Source organism: Taudactylus pleione, unplaced genomic scaffold, assembly GCF_031769625.1.
Source record: "Taudactylus pleione unplaced genomic scaffold, aTauple2 ptg000184l, whole genome shotgun sequence".
NCBI classification, from domain to species: domain Eukaryota; kingdom Metazoa; phylum Chordata; class Amphibia; order Anura; family Myobatrachidae; genus Taudactylus; species Taudactylus pleione.
Genome location: NW_028284586.1, coordinates 4190530 through 4212112, shown reverse-complemented (window position 1 = coordinate 4212112; position 21583 = coordinate 4190530). Strand labels below are relative to the sequence as shown.

The 21583-nt window shown below is 45.7% G+C and overlaps 1 protein-coding gene across 1 annotated transcript in view; it reads left to right on the top strand.

Annotated features, from left to right (window-relative positions):
* Positions 1-21325, top strand: part of DNAH3 (dynein axonemal heavy chain 3) — a 468553-nt gene extending 447228 nt beyond the window's left edge. The window contains exons 58-61 of the mRNA XM_088476199.1: positions 4019-4161; positions 7342-7546; positions 14862-14999; positions 20790-21325. Of these exons, the coding sequence (XP_088332325.1) occupies positions 4019-4161; positions 7342-7546; positions 14862-14999; positions 20790-21143 (840 nt within the window). The 3' untranslated portion in view covers positions 21144-21325. The remainder of the gene's footprint in view (positions 1-4018; positions 4162-7341; positions 7547-14861; positions 15000-20789) is intronic.
* Positions 21326-21583: the final 258 nt, after the last annotated feature.

Sequence of the window (21583 nt, the reverse complement as noted above, 5' to 3'; positions counted from 1 at the left end):
TTAGGCAATTGCTCAGCAACGAGATCTAACCATATATGGGCAGCTTTACTGTTGTACTGGGAGTTAGGAAGCGGTGACTTTGCTTTCTCAAAATACTGGAACAGTGATCACAAGATAATAAATTGACTCCTTTACTTAAAAGTACACAGTTCCCACATCTGAGCTTTTGCCTACTAGGAGCTGCTGTTACGATGTCTCGTAAATTTTTCTCTGTATATACTGAGAGCAAAGAAAGTTCTTTTCTATCAGAAATACTAGCGCACAACTCCAAATTAACTGATTATATATAAATAAATACATTTTGCAATAAATAGAGGTTTTTGGCATAATCTTGGCCAAGGTTATGGGCCTACCCATCACATCCGGGTAACCTCTGTAAGGTAGGTCCCTAACATACTAGGGTTCAAATCCAGAGCGCAGGACACCCCTAAACTAGCCACCCCAAGGCACCGCTCTAATAAGAAGAGTGAAGTGTAAAGGAAATAGTTAAGAGCACTCTCCGCTGCCTGCATCTCGTTCGCAGGTATCTTGGCTCTGGCCTCTCACTTCCCGTGGCTATTATGCGGGACCATAGACTCATTCAGGACTGTGACAATGGAATGATCTGCGACCGACGCTGCGATAGTTTATGCATATGCTTGGCTTTGCAAAGCCGCATGTGGGTGTCTCAGTACATCTCCCGGTGGCTGCGACATTTGTATATTTTCACATAGCAGCTGCGTAGACAGACACAGCTTACAACGCCATTAACGTACATCTCTGAATCAGGCCTATTGTGTCTCACAATAAGTACAGTGGAGGCCCTGCTTCTACTTCATTTTTAATCAACACTTTCCAGACTAGTGCACGTTAATGTCAGTGTGTGTCCTATAGTTTTCCATTTTGTCTCATACGGTACAAGTTGTACCAGCTACAACAAAGTTCCTAAGCAGCAATAAAAGAACCATCTGAATACAACAAGCCTTATTCATGGTGAGCTGTAAACACGTTTTGCAGTTTTCTTTTCTTCTTCTTTTTCTCTTTTAGTATGTTTGTATTTTTGCTATGTGCGTCTTCTTTCAGTGCAATAGATGTGCGACTGCATTATGACCATGGTATCGGGCCCGGGACTGGAATGGACGTGCAGACGTGGGCCGCCAGAAGTGCAGGCCCCGGCCAAAGTGCAGTAAGGGCGTGGGTGGGCGCGTAGTTGAGAAATGTGACTAAAATGGTTGGCAAAGAGTCGCTAATGTAGGTGCCTGGAGGGGTATGGGCTGCGGGTGCTATAACCCTGGTGTTAGTGTAACACTGGTGATAATGACTGTGTCTGCCATGTCGCACATGGTGAAAACACAAAAACTGCCGCAGCAGTGATTTAAAAGTCACTTTACACAGCAGTACACACTCATTTGGGGAAGGGGAAGCATGCACATATATTTGAAAGTGTCATAAAAAACATAAATGTCCTATTTGCGTCTGCTCAATTCACATCTCAGATGCTCCAATCCACTTGTTTACCTGTTATCTCCTCTATTTGGCTAATAAGTGTACTGTGTTTCCACTGTGCAATGTGCTTTTTAACATCTTGTAAGCTCACAGTGAAGCCACGCCCCAGTCATATTCCAGTCGCATCTGACATGGGTACGTGAAGGAGAGGAACCGCAGCTACAGACTTACCAACGTGATTTTTTTAGATGCATTTATACTGCATTAGCGCTGGACACTGAATAAGGACCCATGTACTGATTACTATACAGTATTATCTGCATTACCTACATAAATCACCATATATTGGACAATTCCGATCTATCATACATGGCTATGATCATCAACTGCTGCTGTCTCTACTGCAGATTGTGATTGCAATATGAGGCTTTATGGACAGTTATTGATGGAACTCGGGCAGGAAGGGGCGAGAGACATCTTTATCCCTTCACTTTCCTGTAATTACTCTTCTGTTCTGTCAGCTTTTGAACTGTATTTTATTCCCATACCCCATTTATATCCAATTCATCTCTCCTCACTACTCCAACTTACCTCCACCTCCCTGTCCCATGTCTCCTACTTTCTTTCCCGATCTCTATGGGCTCTATTCAGCATGTAAAAATTGTAAAATGAGAAGACTTTGTTTAAAATTCTCATTTTACAATTACAAAAAAAATAGTGTAATTCATCATTTGTCTATAGTAAAATAATCACTTCCGAAAAGTGCCTCCTTTTGTGGAGACATCTTATTGGATTAGTGATAAATTTCATCTCCAGTTTATAGAAATCCAGCTCTCTGCTGGTTGATTCTCATTACTGTGCATGCTCGGCATCAGCATGGAGCTGAAGCGGGAGCTATAATAAATGGGAAAAAAAATGATCACTGTATTCAAGAAATAGAAATTAGCAAACCGGGGGAGCAGGGAGCGGCAGCCTCATCCAGTGACCGCTCACCATGAATAGATCAGTTGAAGGCACATCAGTGGTGGAGCAGTCACCGGGATAGACTGCAGCAGCGTCTAGGCGGACAGGCTCTAGAGAGAATCGAGCAGCACAACATGAGTGATCTGAAAAGGGCACTCCACTGCACACACTACTACACAAGCTGTCGGCGGCTTATTAGCAGTGTTTAGCGTTGTAGGGAAACTGAACGCCATCTGGAGCCATAAGGAGATATGAGGGTTGTAGTTGAGAAGCATCGCTGTAGAACATTGTTATGGTCTGGTCTCTCAATTGCACCAAGAGATGGACACGTGGACCGTGACTGCACAATCAGAGGCAGATTTAGCAGAGTTCTCACGTGGGAGCTGGTTGGTATACCTACGTGAACCCTATTCAAGCATAAAGATCTCAAACCACGATGTAGAATTAGACGCATGGTTCCCAAACTTGGTCCTCAAGGCACCCTAACAATCCAGGGTTTAAGGTTATCAATGCTTAAGCATAGGTCACTCCGGGCCTGTTTCAGCAAGGACGCAACTGCAAAGCTGCACGCAGGCATATACTGAAGTGAGTAGTGCACGGAGGCAGCTTTGCAATTGTGATCCTTCCTTTTATGCAAATGCAACAGGAGGTGTATGACAACCCCTGCTGCATTTGCGATCCCAGCACTGCGACGGAGGTCGCAGGCTGGGATCAACATCACGATCATCGATGGTCACGATGGTGGACGGCGCTGGGCGGCCTGCTAGCTGAGTAAGCCTCAGCTTACTCAGGCTGGCCTGCTTGCAAGCCCAGCAGACTGCGTACGTCCACGCAGTCCCTGGGCTGACCACTCCCGGAAAATGGGGCAGACACGCCGCCCGTTTCCGTGAACGCCAGCCGACCCCGCTCCCGCACCGCCCTTTAAATGCCTCTGCCTGTAAATCAGGCAGAGGCATTTAAGGGCTAGCGTGTGTCTTAGCAGGACCCATTCTGCACACTCACAGAATGGGTCCTGCGCACGCGCAGATTCCGATAATAAGGAATCTGCGTTCAGCAGTGAACTTGCGTGCACTGCAGAGTCAGGCCCTCAGACAGTTTGATTATACCATCTGTGCCCAAGCATGGATATCCTTAAAATCTGGACTGTTAGGATGCATTGAGGACTGAGTTTGGGAAACCCTGAGTTCAACAGTTATTGTGTAATACACATAATAATTTAAGGAATAACATACTGTAAATTATAGTGATATGAGGTACGTTCTATGACTAGGTAAAAGCAAAACTCTGTAGCTATGACATCTAATATCAGTAATTATTATAGCTGGGGTGAATTATTCCTCACACTACATAAGTTAATTACAGAACTCAATTATTATAAGTGATGGCCTCATAAATTATTTTTAACTGTTTATACATCTATAATACTCAAGTGATTTTAGTATTTGTTCTAACCCCTGTATCTTTATAAACAGCGTAATCACTACATTATTTATATGTACATTAGCCACCGAAAATAAGCCTTATATGAAATCCAAGCCCCACTGTAAATTCTAATAACTCTATAATTTCACGTTATTTCTTTTATAACTTATACATTGGATAATAGATATTTAATAACATGTGTTAACAGGAAATTGTTGAAGATTTGGCAAGAGATATACTCAACAAATTACCACAGGATTTTAATCTGGAGAATGTAATGGAGAAATATCCTGTTGTCTATGAAGAGTCAATGAATACAGTACTTAGACAGGAATTAATCCGCTTTAACAGGTGAGAGACATTACAGTTCACACAGTAAATGAACCAATAATTATAAGAGGAAATTATACTTATGCAAAAATCTTATTTTGTGAATAATACGTTGTGTCTGTGGGCCCTAATGTAGACTAGCATTTGGAATCCTTTAGGTAAATTTACTAAGTGGCGGCTTGTGGATTATTAATGCCCGAAATTTACAACGGCAATGATATTACAAGCAAAACACACCATGTTTTGCTTGTAATACCATTGCTGCTTTAATTGTAGGTGCTTAAACACACCAAGAAGTGGCTTCTTAGTAAAGCTCTGAGCCATAAATAGTATTCGAGCCCCCACCACCACCAAGAAAAATGGGTTGTGGCCTCATGGGAAATGGGCATGTCCTCACAGTACACTCCCATGTTCATTAATCTGGGGGGTGTCTAACACTCCTGGAGATGCTGGACAACATCTATTCAGGGACAGTGCAATGACAGCTGCTGAGAGTGGCTGGACTGTTGTGTCCCTGTGCTGGTGTTTGTCTGACTATGGACTACACTACCTAGGGCAAACAACATCAGGCTGGGGGAGAGCCTCACTAGCTGGGCCTCCCCCAGCCCTCTCCCGCAGGCGTGCAGCATCCATTCAGACTCCGGGGTCCCCAACCTCCCGATTTGACCACCCGCGGGCCACTTCGGCCCACGAGTGGAACAGCAGGACAGTAATGTCCCGAAGAAATTGGGATCTTGAGGAAAGGTGCGCCCTCTATGGGTGGCGCCCCTTCAACCTCTTAATGCTTTCAGATGTCGACAGTCAAAATGACGTCAATGTAATTTTAGCCTAACCTTCATCCAAATTGAACCCTAACCCCCACCCTAATTGCACCATAACCCTAATTGAAGCCTAACTGTAGCCTAACTCTAACCGCAGCATAACCTTAACAGTAGTCTAATCCTAACCCTACCCTAACTGCAGCCTAGCCCTAACGGCAGCTTAATCCTAACATAACTGCAGACTAAACCTAACCCTACCCTAACTACAGCCTAACCGTAACTGCAGCCTAACCCTAACCACAGCCTAATCCTACCCTGACTGCAACCTAACTCTAACTGGAGCCTAACCCTGAACTCAGCCTAACCCTGAACTCAGCCTAACCCTGAACTCAGCTTAACCCTAACTGCAGCCTAACCCCAACTGCAGTCTAACCCTAACCACAGCCTAATCCTAACTGCAGCCTAATCCTAACCCTACCCTAACTGCAGCCTAACCCTAACTGCAGCCTAACCCTAACTGCAGTCTAACCCTAACCACAGCCTTATCCTAATCCTAACTGCAGCCTAACCCTAACCACAGCCTAATCCTAAATTAACTGCAGCCTAACCCTAACCACAGCCTTATCCTAATGCTAACTGCAGCCTAACCCTAACCGCATCCTTACCCTAACCGCAGGCTACAGCCTAATCCTAACCCTACCCTAACTGCAGGATAACCCTAACTGCAGCTTGATCTTAACCTAACTGCAGCTTAACCCTAACTGCAGCCTAATCCTAACCCTACCCTAACTGCAGTCTAACCTTAACTGCAGCCTAACCCTAACCGCAGCCTAAACCTAATACTACACTGACTGCAGCCTAGCCCTAACCACATTCTTACCCTAGCCGCAGGCTACAGCCTAATCCTAACTCTACCATAAATGAGGCCTAACCCTAACCGCAGCCTTGCGTGTGATGGGAGACAGACAGGGAATCTCTGTGGTGGATGGGGTGCAGCGTATTGGGAGGGGGGTGTTTTGAACTGTGAGGGGATAGAGAGCAGGAAAGAGGAAACTGTGTTTGGGAGAGGGTTAGTTTGGAGCTCTGAGGGAGATAGTAGGGATGGCCATTGGCAGGTTAACCATCGATGGTATGAAACCATCAGATGGTCATCCCTGCTTTAATGCTGTCTGGCAGGGGAACTGGAGTGTGTGGGGGAGGGGGTGCCATGGATTGGAGGGTTTGGAGCTGTGTGAGGGGAGAGGGCAGGACATCGCTGTTGTAGAGGGGGTGTCGTGGATAAGTGCAGTGAGTTTGGAGCTGGGGCGGAGCAGGAAAGTGGAACCAAGGATGGAGAAGGGAGGAAAGAAGAAGATGGATGGCCATCAGTAGGTTAGCCATCAATGGGCACAATTGATGGTACCATTAGTGGGTAATAGGACACCATTGATGGTTTCGCCTACTGGCAAATCAGAATTTGCAGGGCTTCACGGGTCGTGCTGGGGGGGGGGGGAGGGGGGATTGGGGCAGAGCTATGCTCTGTATCCCAAAGCCAGGGAAGAGAAAAACTTTGTGGTGCTCTGAGTCATCAGTGTAGGAGAACCATTGGATCTCCATCATCGCCCATCGATAGTTGGTAATCATTGGCCATCCCTAGGAGTATCAGAAAGGAGAGGGATGGATCTGTAGCTGGAGCAGGAGACTGGTCCCTGAGGAGAAGAAAACAAGCCACTGACTGTTAACCCTAATGCCCAGACTGCCTCTGCCTTTGAATAAATATGAAGAGGGGGAGGCGACCTGCACCTCTGCTCTGGTGACTCCGGCCACTCTACGCCCCTGCCCGGTGGGGGGTCGGCCAGGGAACTGGGCACACCGCTAGTAACATCACAGCGGGCGCCCGACAAATGGAGATTGTAGCGGCGGCCGGTTCCATCCTCAGGGCATCCTGCGCTCTTTGTGGCCACACTGACCTAGTTGCGGCCTTGCAGCGCTGCTGCTTAGTACATTTAACCCTTTGTCTGCCCCCACTTCAAATCCTTCTGCCCGAAAAAATCTTAGGTGAGAGGAAGGTGCGGGGAGCTCACATTGTAAAATAACAGAAGAGTAGTTGGTCGTACAGTGATTCCACGATACAGTACATGAAACAAACCTGTCCTGAGCTCCTGCACTGGAGTACAGACACTTGCATTCTTACATTAGATCCAGCTAGAAGGCTCAAGTATTTTGTCTGTATGAACTCCTGCTGGTAGATTTGCATCTTCTGGAATTTTGGGACACTGTATTTAATAGGCATACTGAGCGCAAGCATCCCGACAGCCGGGATTATGACTGCATCCCGACCAGAGGTTGTCTGACTTATCACATAATGCAGGCTGCAAGTGTCTCAGCTAATTTCACACCAGCAGAAAACCATCCTGTCATTGATCACGCTGCCAATCTCCTATTTGTTCTTTTGCTGCAGGCTTACAGAAGTTGTGCGGAACAGTCTGATAAATTTGGGCAAAGCAATCAAAGGCCAAGTGCTGATGTCATCAGAGCTGGAGAATGTGTTTAACAGTATGCTGGTGGGAAGAGTGCCTGCTATGTGGGCAGCCAAATCCTACCCCTCCCTGAAGCCCCTGGGCAGCTACGTGTCTGACCTGCTCAGCCGACTGCTCTTCCTACAGGTATGAGATGTGAACACACTGCATGCAGCATCATTCTTATCAATGCACTTTTACAGCTTGTACAGATGATGAAGGGGTTATTGGCCAGCAGTATCACTTAGCTGCACATTAGCTCAGCTCTATTCCTTACCTCCCACTTCTTTGTTTTCGCACAAATATAAATTATTGAATGTTTGTGGATACTGTTGGTAAATGACACAGTAGCACTGAGGATTGTCATCACACCAAAAACTAAGCACATTTACTATCTACTGAACTACTCTACACAACTACAGGAACAATGGAGCTCAGAAATCATTGTTGCTGTCCTATCTGCTAGGCTCCTGGTCCCACTGGACCCGGCTGTCAGTACTGGTGCAATCTCAACTTAGCTGCTAGTCCCACTGAGCACAGCTGTTGGCATCACTATCTACTCTATTAGGGGTTATAAAGTAGTGTCCACCTCTGCTATTCCCCTCTGCTACTTGGATCTCTCATTATCTACGCTTCCTAATCCACATCACTCCACTATGGGAAGCCCCCAGCCTCTCTGGACACAGGGGTGGGTGGAATGGATGACGTGCGCATGCGCTCATCATAAATCACTGCTGCTCGCCGCTTAGTGACACCATCTGAGGGAGTGACACCAAAATAACAGAGCAGCTCTGCTATTTTAGTGTCACCCCCTCGTATGGTGCCATCCGATGTGGCCCGCACCCCACACACCCCCTGGTGACACCACTGCTTTGTCCACATGTTACCACTGTAACTAGGATATCACTAGAACTACTGGACCACACAGTAAAAAGCCTCAAACACCCCCCCCCCCCATATCAATCATACTGCAGCATTGTCCTTCACTTCATTATACAGCAGCACAGCATGATTTTACCAGTCTCTCACTTTGTCTAGATCGCAAATCACGGTCTCCCCAGGCCCTCCCCTTTACATTCCTGTATTTCCCTGGTACTCCACTAGCACACAATGCCATAACAATGCAGTCATTGATGCCAACCTGGCATAGGTCACATGCAGTAAGATATGCCATACAGCTATGCATGCACCTGTTTCTACAGGTCTAGTTAAAGCCCCTGTCTGTTCTTGTGACAGCACTTGGATTGCCTCAGACTCTGCCTATCCCCATTAGCTGAGCGCTTTCCAAAGTGTGATGTTGTATATATGTTGTCTCACATTTAAATTCCACATAGTTTGGCTTCCAAGACACATGTATGCAGAAGACCGTAATGCCAAAATCCTAAGCTCCTGGTGTTGGGATGGTGCTCTAGCTGATAACAGTGGGCCTGATTCAGCAAAGGATTGAAATGCAAAGGCGCACACAAGCAGCTTTACAATTCTGTCCTTGCTAATATGGTAATGCAGCAGGAGGTGTCACCCCTCCTGCATGCATTAATGATCCTATCCGCGTCCTTGAACGCAGCATCGGATCATCTGCGTGATCCTCGGCCGGCAAGCCGGCCCTCGTAGATGAGGGGCAGAAGCCAGGAAATCTCCACCAGCCGACGGAGATCCTGGCCTCTTCCCTCCCCCCTAACGGCGGCGAAGCGCCATTTTGGGAAACAAAGACCGTGGATGCCCACTCCGCGCCCACAAACAACAGCAGACAGTCTGTTGCCACTCTACGTACCATCACGCAGGACCCATTCTGCACATGCTCAGAACGGATCCTGCTGAATGAGGCCCACAGTGTACAATGAGCTAGAGCTCTTATTGAACAAGGCCAAGTAGTATCTTCTAGGAGCTGTCTTGCCACCTACGAAATGTTTTATTTTAAGAAACCACCTGCCATAGGGCTGCTACATTCAGCCGCTCTTCCCACGGCTCTGCTGATTCTGTACTAATTCATTTTGCTTACCAAGATGGGGTCTGTGTAGCTTGCAATTGGTCTTCTGCTATTATCATAGGTGACAATGCAGCTTTATTATAGGAAAGTGCAATTTTAGGAACAACTGATGCCCCGTTAGGATTAATGTAAGATGTAACCAATCAGGATGTTAGGGGGTGGGTAGAGTAAACAGTTTATATAAGTGAAGTCATACAGTACGTCCCACCTTGAGCATCTATAGCTGGACCTGCATTCCAGCACAAAGCCGAGTACACACTAGACCAGTGATTTTCAACCTTTTCAACTCGCGGAACACTAAACAAAATTTTAAAACTGCCAAGGCACACCATTATTTTATTTCTTTTTTTATCAAATATAATATATAATAACAAATATCAGCATATATTTTAATATATGTTGATATTTATTATTTCTGTTCTAATTAGTAGAAATAAAACTAAAGCACCCCCACTGAGAGAACACAATAACGGTGGTCCCCACAGAAGAAACACAATGACAATGGGCCCCACCGAAAAAAAACACGACAACAGCGGCCCCCAAAGAAGAAGCACAATCACAATGGCTCCCACCTTTGATTAGCAGAGAAGGAAGATCAGTTCCCCCTGTCCCTCGGCGGCGGGAGTTGCTGCAGCACTTGAGGGGAAAGAGCCTACTTCACTCGCTGCCGTGCAGAGCACTGTGCAGGCGGGAGGGAGAGCGACGCGGCATGCGTGACCTATGATGTCATGCTGCCGCGTCTCCTTAGGACAGGACACAGGTCATTGCCCAACCTGCATCTGAGCAACCCAGCAGAGGCTAGCGCTGCCCAGGCCCGAAGTTTTAAGTAAAACTGGTGATGCGGTTGCGCACTGGTGATCAGGGAAGATCTCTGGTGGCACTAGACGACATATTGGGCACATCGGCCAGTGCGTACCCGCTATGTCGCTGACGATGCTCACATGGCCCCCACCGTCGCTCTGATGCTGCCGGCATCAGCAAGTGTGTATGCACTTGTCAATGCCAGCAGTCCCGCCACTCATTGTTTAGTGTGTACCCAGCTTTATAGTGATTTTATGGGTGCAGCTCCGATACCTGGAATGTGAGGGTACTGTTTTGCCTGTACTAAACAGAAAAATAGGCATATATGTGATAAATGAAATGTGCTGAGGACCCACGGTTTCTGCTTTGTACATAGGACCTGATTCAGGGATGGTTAGCGTACATCTTCGATGGTGGAAGGACTGCACATGCACAGCCCTCCATCTGAGAGTCCGCACACAGAGTCTCCATGCCACAGTCTTACTGATTGGCTGCGGCATTTGGCGTTCCTGGACAGTGCTCCCGGAATGGGAGTGACGAGGCCAGAGTCTGCATCGGTGGACGCAGATTTCCTGGCCTTGCAAGCTGCCAGGAACCGGCCAGTCTGAGTAAGCTTCATCTTATGCCAGGTGGCAGTTGGGATGCCGACGGTCCAAATGCCAACTGTCTAATCTCAGCAGGGGTCTAATGACAGGCGTCGAAATCCCGCCGCCTATCATTTTACCTGCGCCGGGAGCCCGACGCCCAGCATACCGATCGAAGGTAAAGCCGGGCGGCGGGCGCGGACAGCTGCGGGGGGGGGGGGAGGGAGGGTTAGGGTAGGGGCTCCCGGGGGGGACTTAGGGATAGACACCCCCCCGGGAGGTTAGGGTTAGGCTAGGGGAAGGGGGGGTTAGGGTTAGGCATCCCTGGGGGGGAGGTTAGGGTTAGGCACCCCCCCAGGAGACTTAGGTTTAGGCTGCGGGGAAGGGGGGGGTTAGGGTTAGGCACCCCTAAAGGAGGTTTGGGGGGGTTAAGTTAGTAAATAGTTAAAATACTTACGTGTCGGGATCTTCACTGCCGTTCTTCCGCTGTCGGGATTAGAAGTGCTGGACATGCCTCCGGCGTTCCATACCGATACCGTCTGGCCAAAGGAGCAACCATTGCAACCGATGGTGATAGCAGATGGAGCAAGGAGGTGTCTTGAGTTGGATGGTATTGCACAGACACTTCCTTGTAGCTGTGCAGTACCGTCCATCTCTGAATCAGGCCCAGAGTGCACATAGAGGCAAATTCAGCATTCCACGTATGTGCAATGCTGAATGCAGATTCACGATTATCAGGAATCTGTGCGTGCGCATGACCAGTGCGAATCTCAAGAACGGGTCCTGCGTGATCGCATGCGGCCCCTGCCTGATTGACAATTAAGGGATGACCGGCGTTCCCGGAAACGGGATGTGTCGGACCCGTTTCTGGGAGTGGCAAGGCCAGGGGCTACGTCCATGGACATAGTTTCTGGGCCTCGCATTCCGGCCAGTCTGAGTAAACTGAGGCTTACTCAGGTGGCCAGCAGCCCAGTGCTGTCCACCATCGCAACCGATGGTCATGTTGGTGATCTCAGCCTGTGACCACGGTCGCAGTGCTGGGATCGCAAATGCAGCTGAGGCTGTCATACATTTACTGCTGCATTTGCATATTAGTAAAGACGGAATTGCAAAGCTGCCTGCATGTTGCTGAATGAAAAGCTTTATTACACAGATTAATGCATGCTCACCCAATAGATCTGACTGCAATATGTTATAGGCAGGTGCTGCCTCCTGCTGACCTATTGCAGTATTAGAAAAAAAACATACCACTTACATTTTTTTATACAATTTTTTTGTCTCATGTATTAATTCATTGCTAAAAATGTTTAAAACATGTTAAAAAGTGTTTTCATACAAATATTTTTTAAGTATTTGTATTAAAATTGTAACCACCTGGGCATAAACAAGTAAAATGTAAATTTAAAATAACTAGTTTAAAGTAAAAAAATACTGAGCTACAAAGGGGCTGATTCAATACTGTGAGCAAAGCAAAAAAAGCAGTAACTGCACCTGGGCGAAACCATGTTGCACTGCGGCGGGGGGGCAGATGTAAATTGTGTAGAGAATTTCATATTTGAGACAGGCGTGTCCAAATTCAAATCTAAATTGCCGTGTAACAATAAAGCTATCCAGCATGTGTGGGCTACATGGAAAGGCAGCCAGTATTACCCTGCATGCAAAATAAAACAAATGTATTTGCACCCATTGCATTGCAGCATGGTATGCCCATGTACAAAATTGCACTTTTTTTTTGCTTTGCACCCAAATCAGAATCAGACCCAAATGTGATCACCTTAGTTCTTCTTATCCCCTTAGAATCACACAGTCTAAAACAATAGCCTGTCCATTAATCACAAACACATAGAAACCATACAAACTTCACACAGATAAGACCCTGGTCAGAATCAAACCCTTTAACCTAGACCCTACTATTCTTTTATTCTTCCAGCCATGTTCTGCTTGGACTAGGGACAGAAACTAAAAGACAACCTGAATGCCAAGGTTACAGTTACCAGTAAATTTACTGACATTTAAAAATGACTGTCAGTAAGAATAAAATAGACATAAGTAATTTGGAAATCTCTGATAGTTGCACAAAGCAGTAACCACACCAATGGTTTGCAGAGTAAACTGGGGGTATAAGCCTCAAATGTACATTTTGAGAATTATTATCATCTTTTATTTATAAAGCACTGACATATTATACATTTGAGGCACTAGTTCCCAAACTTTTTTTGAATTACGCCACCCTAGAATATCTGTATTTTTCCCACAGCACCCCAGGCCAAGAGTTTCTTATTTGGAAACTCAACAAAAATGATTAAATTAAGTAAATTGTGTTTACCTGCTATACTTAGGATCAGCTATGTGGTGGTGGACAGGGTTATGCTTCCCTTTGGTGGACAGGGTTATGCTTCCCTTTGGTGGACAGGGTTATGCTTCGCTTTGGTGGACAAGGTTATGCCTCCCTTTGGTGAGCAAGGTTATGCCTCCCTTTGGTGGACAAGGTTATGCCTCCCTTTGGTGGACAGGGTTATGGTTCCCTTGGTGGCAGGGTTATGCCTCCCTTTGGTGGACAAGGTTATGCCTCCCTTTGGTGAACAAGGTTATGCCTTCCTTTGGTGGACAAGATTATGCTTCCCTTGGTGGCAGGGTTATGCCTCTCTTTGGTGGACAAGGTTATGCCTCCCTTTGGTGGACAAGGTTATGCTTCCCTTGGTGGACAGGGTTATGCCTTCCTTTGGTGGACAGGGTTATGTTTCCCTTTGGTGGACAAAGTTATGCTTCCCTTTGGTGGACAGGGTTATGCTTCCCTTGGTGGCAGGATTATGCCTCCTTTTGGTGGACAAGGTTATGCCTCCCTTTGGTGGACAAGGTTATGCCTCCCTTTGGTGGACAAGGTTATGCTTCCCTTGGTGGACAGGGTTATGCCTCCCTTTGGTGGACAAGGTTATGCCTCCCTTTGGTGGACAAGGTTATGCCTCCCTTTGGTGGACAAGATTATGCTTCCCTTGGTGGACAGGGTTATGCCACCCTTTGGTGGACAAGGTTATGCCTCCCTTTGGTGGACAAGGTTATGCTTCCCTTGGTGGAAAGGGTTATGCCTCCCTTTGGTGGACAAGGTTATGCTTCCCTTTGGTGGACAAGGTTATGTCTCCCTTTGGTTGGACAAGGTTATGCTTCCCTTGGTGGAAAGGGTTATGCCTCCCTTTGGTGGACAAGGTTATGCTTCCCTTTGGTGGACAAGGTTATGTCTCCCTTTGGTTGGACAAGGTTATGCTTCCCTTGGTGGAAAGGGTTATGCCTGCCTTTGGTGGACAAGGTTATGCTTCCCTTTGGTGGACAAGGTTATGTCTCCCTTTGGTGGACAAGGTTATGCTTCCCTTGGTGGAAAGGGTTATGCCTCCCTTTGGTGGACAAGGTTATGCTTCCCTTTGGTGGACAAGGTTATGTCTCCCTTTGGTTGGACAAGGTTATGCTTCCCTTGGTGGAAAGGGTTATGCCTCCCTTTGGTGGACAAGGTTATGCTTCCCTTTGGTGGACAAGGTTATGCTTCCCTTTGGTTGGACAAGGTTATGCTTCCCTTGGTGGACAGGATTATGCTTCCCCTTGTCCACATATTTTATGATTGGAAACCACCACAACTGGTTTTGCCGATAACACTGACCAAAATTATTTTGTTTGGTACTGAAGTACCAACCCGTGACACCCCTGCAAGTGCCCCGCTGCACGGCACCTAGTTTGGGAACCATTGCATTAAGGGGATCATAACACAAACAAATTACATATAATGACATGGAACAGAAGGTAAAAATGAGTTTACAATCTAAGAGTTATGTCAATAGTAAAGTAATAATAAGAAAAATAATAATAGCTGAAGCAGTATTTTGAATATGATGTTTTCCCTTTTTTCATTACAGCTACTTAAATCCCTAATCAGCAATATAATATACACAGGAGATGATGACACTTTTATCATTATCCATAGAACATCAGTATTGGTTATATTTTACTACTGTACTGTATGAAGTATGATATATTAGTTACAGTAATAAGTAAATGTACTAATGATTATTTTACTTGATGGAAATATTTTAATTTGTCACAGGATTGGATAGACAACGGCCCACCCAAAGTATTCTGGATTTCCGGATTTTATTTTACTCAGTCGTTCCTGACAGGTGTCTCCCAGAACTATGCCAGAAAATACACCATTCCCATCGATCACATTGGCTTTCAGTTTGAGGTAAGAAAATAAAGATTTTGTTTTGAGAAAATAACAAAACATGGTTAGGATAAGAATAGGTCCAAATATACTCCTGACCATGGGCCTGATTCAGAGCCGGATGCAATTAGCGCTCGCTCGTCCAGAAAATAGGGTTGGCTATTCAAATGAACCGTTCGCTCTTTGCGGTCTGTTCACGCCTCTAGGTCTGAACCAGCGAACAAAACTTGCGGTCGTTTTTTGGAAAACTACGCCCCCTGGCCGCTCGCATCCTACGTCATGTCTGCTATTTATTAGATTAATCGAGTACATCGACCAGGGTATGAGCTGCTCGCTATTCTTGTGGTTGGTTTTTGCTACCACAATTTTGCGAGCAGTTCTGGCTATAAAATAACCCAGTGACGTGGTCAATGACGCTGCTGTTTTAATTATGAACACCCATAAAACGCCCGTTTTGACCTTTAAGCACACCTGCGTTCGGATCTCTACTCCCCATTTTCAAGCACCTTCCCCTGTTACCACCCACATACGCCTCTTTCTGTCACTCAAATTATAAGGCATTCACTATTTTGCGAGCACATGAATTTCGTCCGCATTGACTGGTTCGCGCATGCGTATAACGATCCGTACGCATGCGCAGTTGGGCAAACATCGCTCGGAGCGAACAAGCGGCCGCTTACGAGCGGCTCTGAATCAGGCCCCATGTCTGTGATCGTGCCGTCAGTCCGCTCTCCATATAACTCTTGCTGCTAGGCACCACTCCCTTGTGTAATGTCCTGCCCTGCACCCAAAGCATTAGGAATTACTGGGGACATTACATTTAATGAAGCAGGAAGATTGGCTGCTGCTGAGTATCTGTCAAATATAATGTTGCTGCTTATGCTACAACATCACAGAACCATGGGTAACTCATTATGGATTTCTGTGAGGGAGAAAGCAGATTTTACACTGTGTCAGGGAAGCTGGGAGGGAGTAGATTGCAGATAGAAGGATGGAGTAGGTAAGGAGTCACCTAGACAAGGTGTCTGAGAGGTGCGGAGGGAACTTATCTAGCTCCAGCCTGGATGTCACATGATACAGTTTCCTGTCCTGCTCACCCTGACGCTTTGCACAGGTCGCGTCCAGCATGTCCGTAGCCACAGCCAACAGCAGGCATAAGGCCACATCTTCCAGATATAAGTTTTCTACTCACCGGCTCGGCAAACTGATCATTCAGCAGGCCATCTGTGCAGTATGTTCACCGTATGCAGAAACACTGGAAGAATCTTTAAAATAAAACAAAAACTAATCATATTTCTCTTTATGAATATGGGTTATGTTCACACTATGGAGGCAGGACACTGGAAACCCTTTCCTTGGTGCTTTTTGTACTTTATGTGTCGTAATGTCAAGGGGCATTGACAGAACTAGACCCTACTGCTGAAGGAGTTTTTGTACTAACCTTTTAAACCCCTCTGTATCCCTCCAAGTGATTAACAATGGGGTGGATGGGGGTCACAGCTCCAGACCTCCACATAAAAACAGGCCCATTATCTTGGCAGTATACTGATGACAAAACGCCCAGTTGCTAAGTATAACAATTCTCACATTTTTATGTATTTAGGGAGACATTGGGGCTGATAGTATATGGGGTGTACATGCTACCGGCAACACCCACACAGCACTGGTCACTGCATCCCTCAGTTTTCATAATAGGCCCTTGATCATTTACAGTGACAGCCCCACATGACCTTTAATTCCTTCCTGCCTCTGAGGCTGTAGGGACATAGACCATCCCACTCCAAAGTGCATGGACTTTGTTCTACTCTGCCACTTTTTATACTAGTTCTAAAATGGGGAGGAGCAAAGTAACAGGGAGCTTCTAGAGAGAAGGAATATCCATACAAAGAACCAAGGATCAAATAGGATTGAGGTTACCAAAAGGATAAATTACAAGGGGCAGACTAGATGGGCCAAGTGGTTCTTACATGCTGTCAAATTCTAAGTTTCTTATTTCCCATGCTCTGCTTCCTAGGCATGTAATATCTGTGTCCCCCTCAGAGAAGGGGATTAAATCTATATAATAAGCGAAAAAGCATGTCTGTCTGTCTGTTTGTCCTTTATGCACGGCCAGAGTTTTGGACCTAGTTCCACTAAATTGGGCATGGTGGTGTAGTTTGACCTGGATTTGGTTTTTGCCTAGGTTTGAACTTAATCAGGGCTACACACTGTCACACAATCCCTAAAAATGGAGACACTCTTAAATTACACAGGTTCCAGGGTTGACTGAATTGGAAATTGACAGTCTGTCAAAAACCTGTGTGAAAGCTACAAAAGTATCCTTTTAACCTCAGTCTGAGCAAGTGTCAAATGTTATATCTGATGCAAGTTCATATTAAATCCAGAGTTAGTCCATTTTAAAGTGATCATATATATTAGTCAGCCCTCTGTGTTTGCATGCAAGGGCGTAACTAGAGATTTGGGGGCCACATAGCAAGATCTTAAAAGCCCCCCTTGCTATCCAAAACACATACATATGCCCCCACACAGAGCCCATTCAGGTTATGCCACACAGTAGTACTCCTTATACACATTATTATTATTATTATCCTTTATTTTTATGGCGCCACAAGGGTTCCGCAGCGCCTCACAAAGTACATTAACAAATGAGCAAACTCGTAAAACAGCGACTTACAGTACAAGACAATACAGAATAAGAACATGGTTTATAAACATTGCTGCACTGATCATAATAATCAAAAAATCAGTAGGGCGTCAGCTACCAAGTGTTAAGTGCCCTTGTGGAGAGTTTTGAGTAGATGATTGTATGAGCGAGGGAAGGAAAGGCACATAAGGGAAGAGGGCCCTGCTCGTGACAGCTTACATTCTGTAGGGGGGGGGAGACAGACAGGGGTGACACAGATAGGGTAGACAGTGAGGAAGAAGCATGTAAGCAGCAGGTTATGCTATGCAGTAGTAGTGACCCTTATACATTATGCCACTGAGTAATGCCCCTTATACTACACAGTAATGCCCTTTACAGATTATGGCACATAGTAGTAGTAGTGCCCCATATACACATTATTCCACACAATAGTAGTGCCCCTTACACATTATGCCCCCGCCCCCCCTAATTATAGGGGAACATCTTAAGTAATATCATAAAATATAGCTTTTAATTAATATATTAAAATTAAGGAATCAGAATAAAGAAACACACATAAGCTACACAAAATATTTCATACATAATCGTAAATTGAAAAAATATAATATGCAAATACAGATATGTATTAAAATGCATAAAATGGGGAAAGAAAAAAGAAAAGATGAGACAATTGTGAAATAAATAGAATTCATGTATTAAAGAGTTTTCTTTGAAAAAGCCCCCGGCGAAGTGCATGACGGCACCGCTCACGGGGTACTGAACTGGCCCATCTTGTGTGCATGGCGGGGTGCAGGGGGAGCGGCGGGCCACAGAGGCAGCTTGGGCACCATAGCAACCACACCCCTTACACCCACAGTAGTTACGCCACTGTTTGAATGCATGTTAGCAAACAGTGGGGTCCTTTTCAGGAATGGGGTTATAGACGAGAACAATGTAAACAAACGCTGCAGGTCAGAGCCGGATTAAGGGTGGGGGGGCACAGAGGGCAAGTACTCCGATGCCCCCTTTTCATGGGGGCCCCTCCAGCCGGAGCTGCTCCAACCGATCTATGGGGCTGCTGTCCGGAGCAGATTCTGCTTGTCTCCAGCCTCCGCAGTAAGCAGCTGATTCTGATGGTGGAGGCTGGAGTCTATCAGAATTAGTCACCTGCCTATATGTCTCTGCTTGCTCCTCTCCCTCCTGTGCAGTGATCGTTGATGAGTCGATGGCAGAAATACTGCGCTACTCCTGACACTGGGTTATGAGACGTCATGATGTGGAGGAGCTAGACAGAGGCTGGACTCTAAGTCTGCAGCCTCCCCACAATGCTGGGAGTGGACTCTGTGTGGACTAGTCTGAAGACAGCCCACACCAGTCAGGAGAGGTCCCTCAGTAGGTAAAACTGTAAAGCTATGTGGGGAGTTAATCATTAATATATTTTATAAGGGTGGAGGATAATTATTAAATATATAAGGGCTGGGGGCGAGGGGGGATCATTAAATATATAAGTGGAGAAGGTAGAGATAATTCAATATATCATTTAAGGGGTAGGGGTGAAGGGGGTCATTAAATATATCATATGGGGGTGAGGGGGAGTCTAAATCATTAAAATATATTGTAAAAGGGGTGAGAGTGCTGAGTTGTTGGGAGGAGAAAAAAAATCATATATATATATATATATATATATATATATATATATATATATATATATAGTGATATAGTCGGGGTAGGGGGTCCCTCGCCTGGGGTAGATGGACAGCTCCAGGGTTTTCGTGCAAGCTGGTCGGAACCAGTTTTATTGTGCAATACAAACAACAGAATAAACAAATCATAAAAATAAGTCCTAGCCTGTCTGGGCGCTAACTAGACAGGTTTTTCCCTCTCTACAAGTGGCAGGGCCTACTGCCTTACCACAAATACAAACACAGCATTTTCAAATATAACAGTGTCTCTGAACAAACCTCAGTGTCTGTTCTCCCCAGGGTATGTGAGACACTCAACCATAACCTAACACAGTTTAACTGAGCCACTTCCAGGTGCAACTACTAATCAGCCTGCTCTCACTGAAAGGCACAACACCTGGAATGGCCTGTGGATGGAGCCCTCCCTTCTCTTCTCACATCCACACCCCTAGGACCCATTATCCGGCTTTTACCAAAAGCCGATACTCCTGGGGTTTTTAAAACACATATGATAGGAATCTGGGACACACATACATGCCATCCCAGACTTCTCCAGTGCTTCTACCACAATATATATACATACATACAATATATATATATATATATATATATATATATATATATATACATACAGTATATATATATATATAAGAAAAAGAGGGGAGGGACATTTATTACACAAAATAGAATTAGATAAATAGATAGACTACATGTAGAAATGGAGGTGGGAGCCCCGGGATTGTCTTTCGGCCAGGGTACTACAATGTCTAGCTACGGCTCTGCTCACTCTGCCCAGGAGGAGTCTCTGTAGAATGCCCCCCCCCCCTTCCCCTGCAGCAATGCAGGTAGGACCTGTTCTGCTGCTGCCTCTTGTAGGTGATGAGGGAGAATATCACACAGTGGGCACAGCCAGAGAGCAGTGCTGACAAGAGAGGGAGGGACCCTTGTCTCATGTGCCACGCCCCCCCCCAAGGCTTAAACTATCCTGCTGCAGGTGTACTTCATGGTCCAGTCTTCAACCCGGGCAACGGTATCCCAGGTAGTACTACCTAAGTGCCAAAGAGATGAATGTCAGGCTTTCTGAATCTACCTCATCAAATATAAAAGAAAAATAGATGTCATTTTGTAGGACAAGATAGTTAAGTTACTGTAGCCTCAAAGGCTCAAGGTTGATCATTTTGGAACATTCCCAAGTTACTGGGTGGTCACAGAGTCTTCTTCTTTTTAAAAACCAATGTGATTGCACATATCCTCAGTGGTAGTGGAGTTTAGCCAATGGCCTGTGCTTTCAACCAATTTACATCTGTCTGCAATCCTGAAATTAGTCATGCAAAGTGGTTTCACAGAAGCAAAGACCAACACTGTAAATTGTGAGTCCAATGTATGAGGAACTTGGACAAATGGGCACATTTGGATAAAATACATGAACTGCACAGCCGCACATTTTGAGGTTTGCAGCCTCTCTGTGTAGCCAGACCCATTCACTTTTGCCCTTTACAATTTCAGGTGACCTGTCATGAGAACACCATGGACAAGTCTCCAGAAGATGGTGCTTACGTTAAAGGACTCTTCCTAGAAGGGGCACGGTGGGATAGACAAGAGATGCAAATCGGAGAATCTCTTTCCAAAATACTGTATGATTCTTTGCCTATCATTTGGCTCAAACCAGGAGAAACTGCATCATTTGTACATGAGAACTCATACTTCTGCCCTGTGTATAAAACCAGTGCAAGACGAGGGACACTGTCAACAACCGGACATTCCACCAACTATGTCCTCTCCATAGAACTTCCCACCAACAAGCCCCAGAAGCACTGGATAAACCGTGGGGTGGCTGCCTTATGCCAACTCGATGATTAGCTTAGGCAAGAAATATCTCCTACCTTCCCATGAGTTATCTAATTTATTAATCATTTGCTGTGCACATTCTATTTCAGAATTTTAAATACCACACAAGCAATATTGTAATATATGTCTAAACTATGCAGTTTTTCTGAACACTTCAGTATAAGTTACAAAAATAAATGTTAAATGCATTAGTGGTTCAGCCTACAGTCTCTGTTAATTAAAATATAATTTTGAAGTTGCTCATTGCATGCTGCCTAATGCTGATATAGTTGTACGACAATCTGCCCAGTATCCTGACGATGTTCATACACTGTTCTCTTGCCATGGTCAGTTTGGCTGTTTTAGACCGGCTTTAGATGGGGGGGCTGTCATTGCCTGTATTTTTCTAGTCCTCCGGAGAGGAGGAGACAGTCCCAGGCCGGCCAGGTTCCTGTACTGGCGGTGGGACCCGC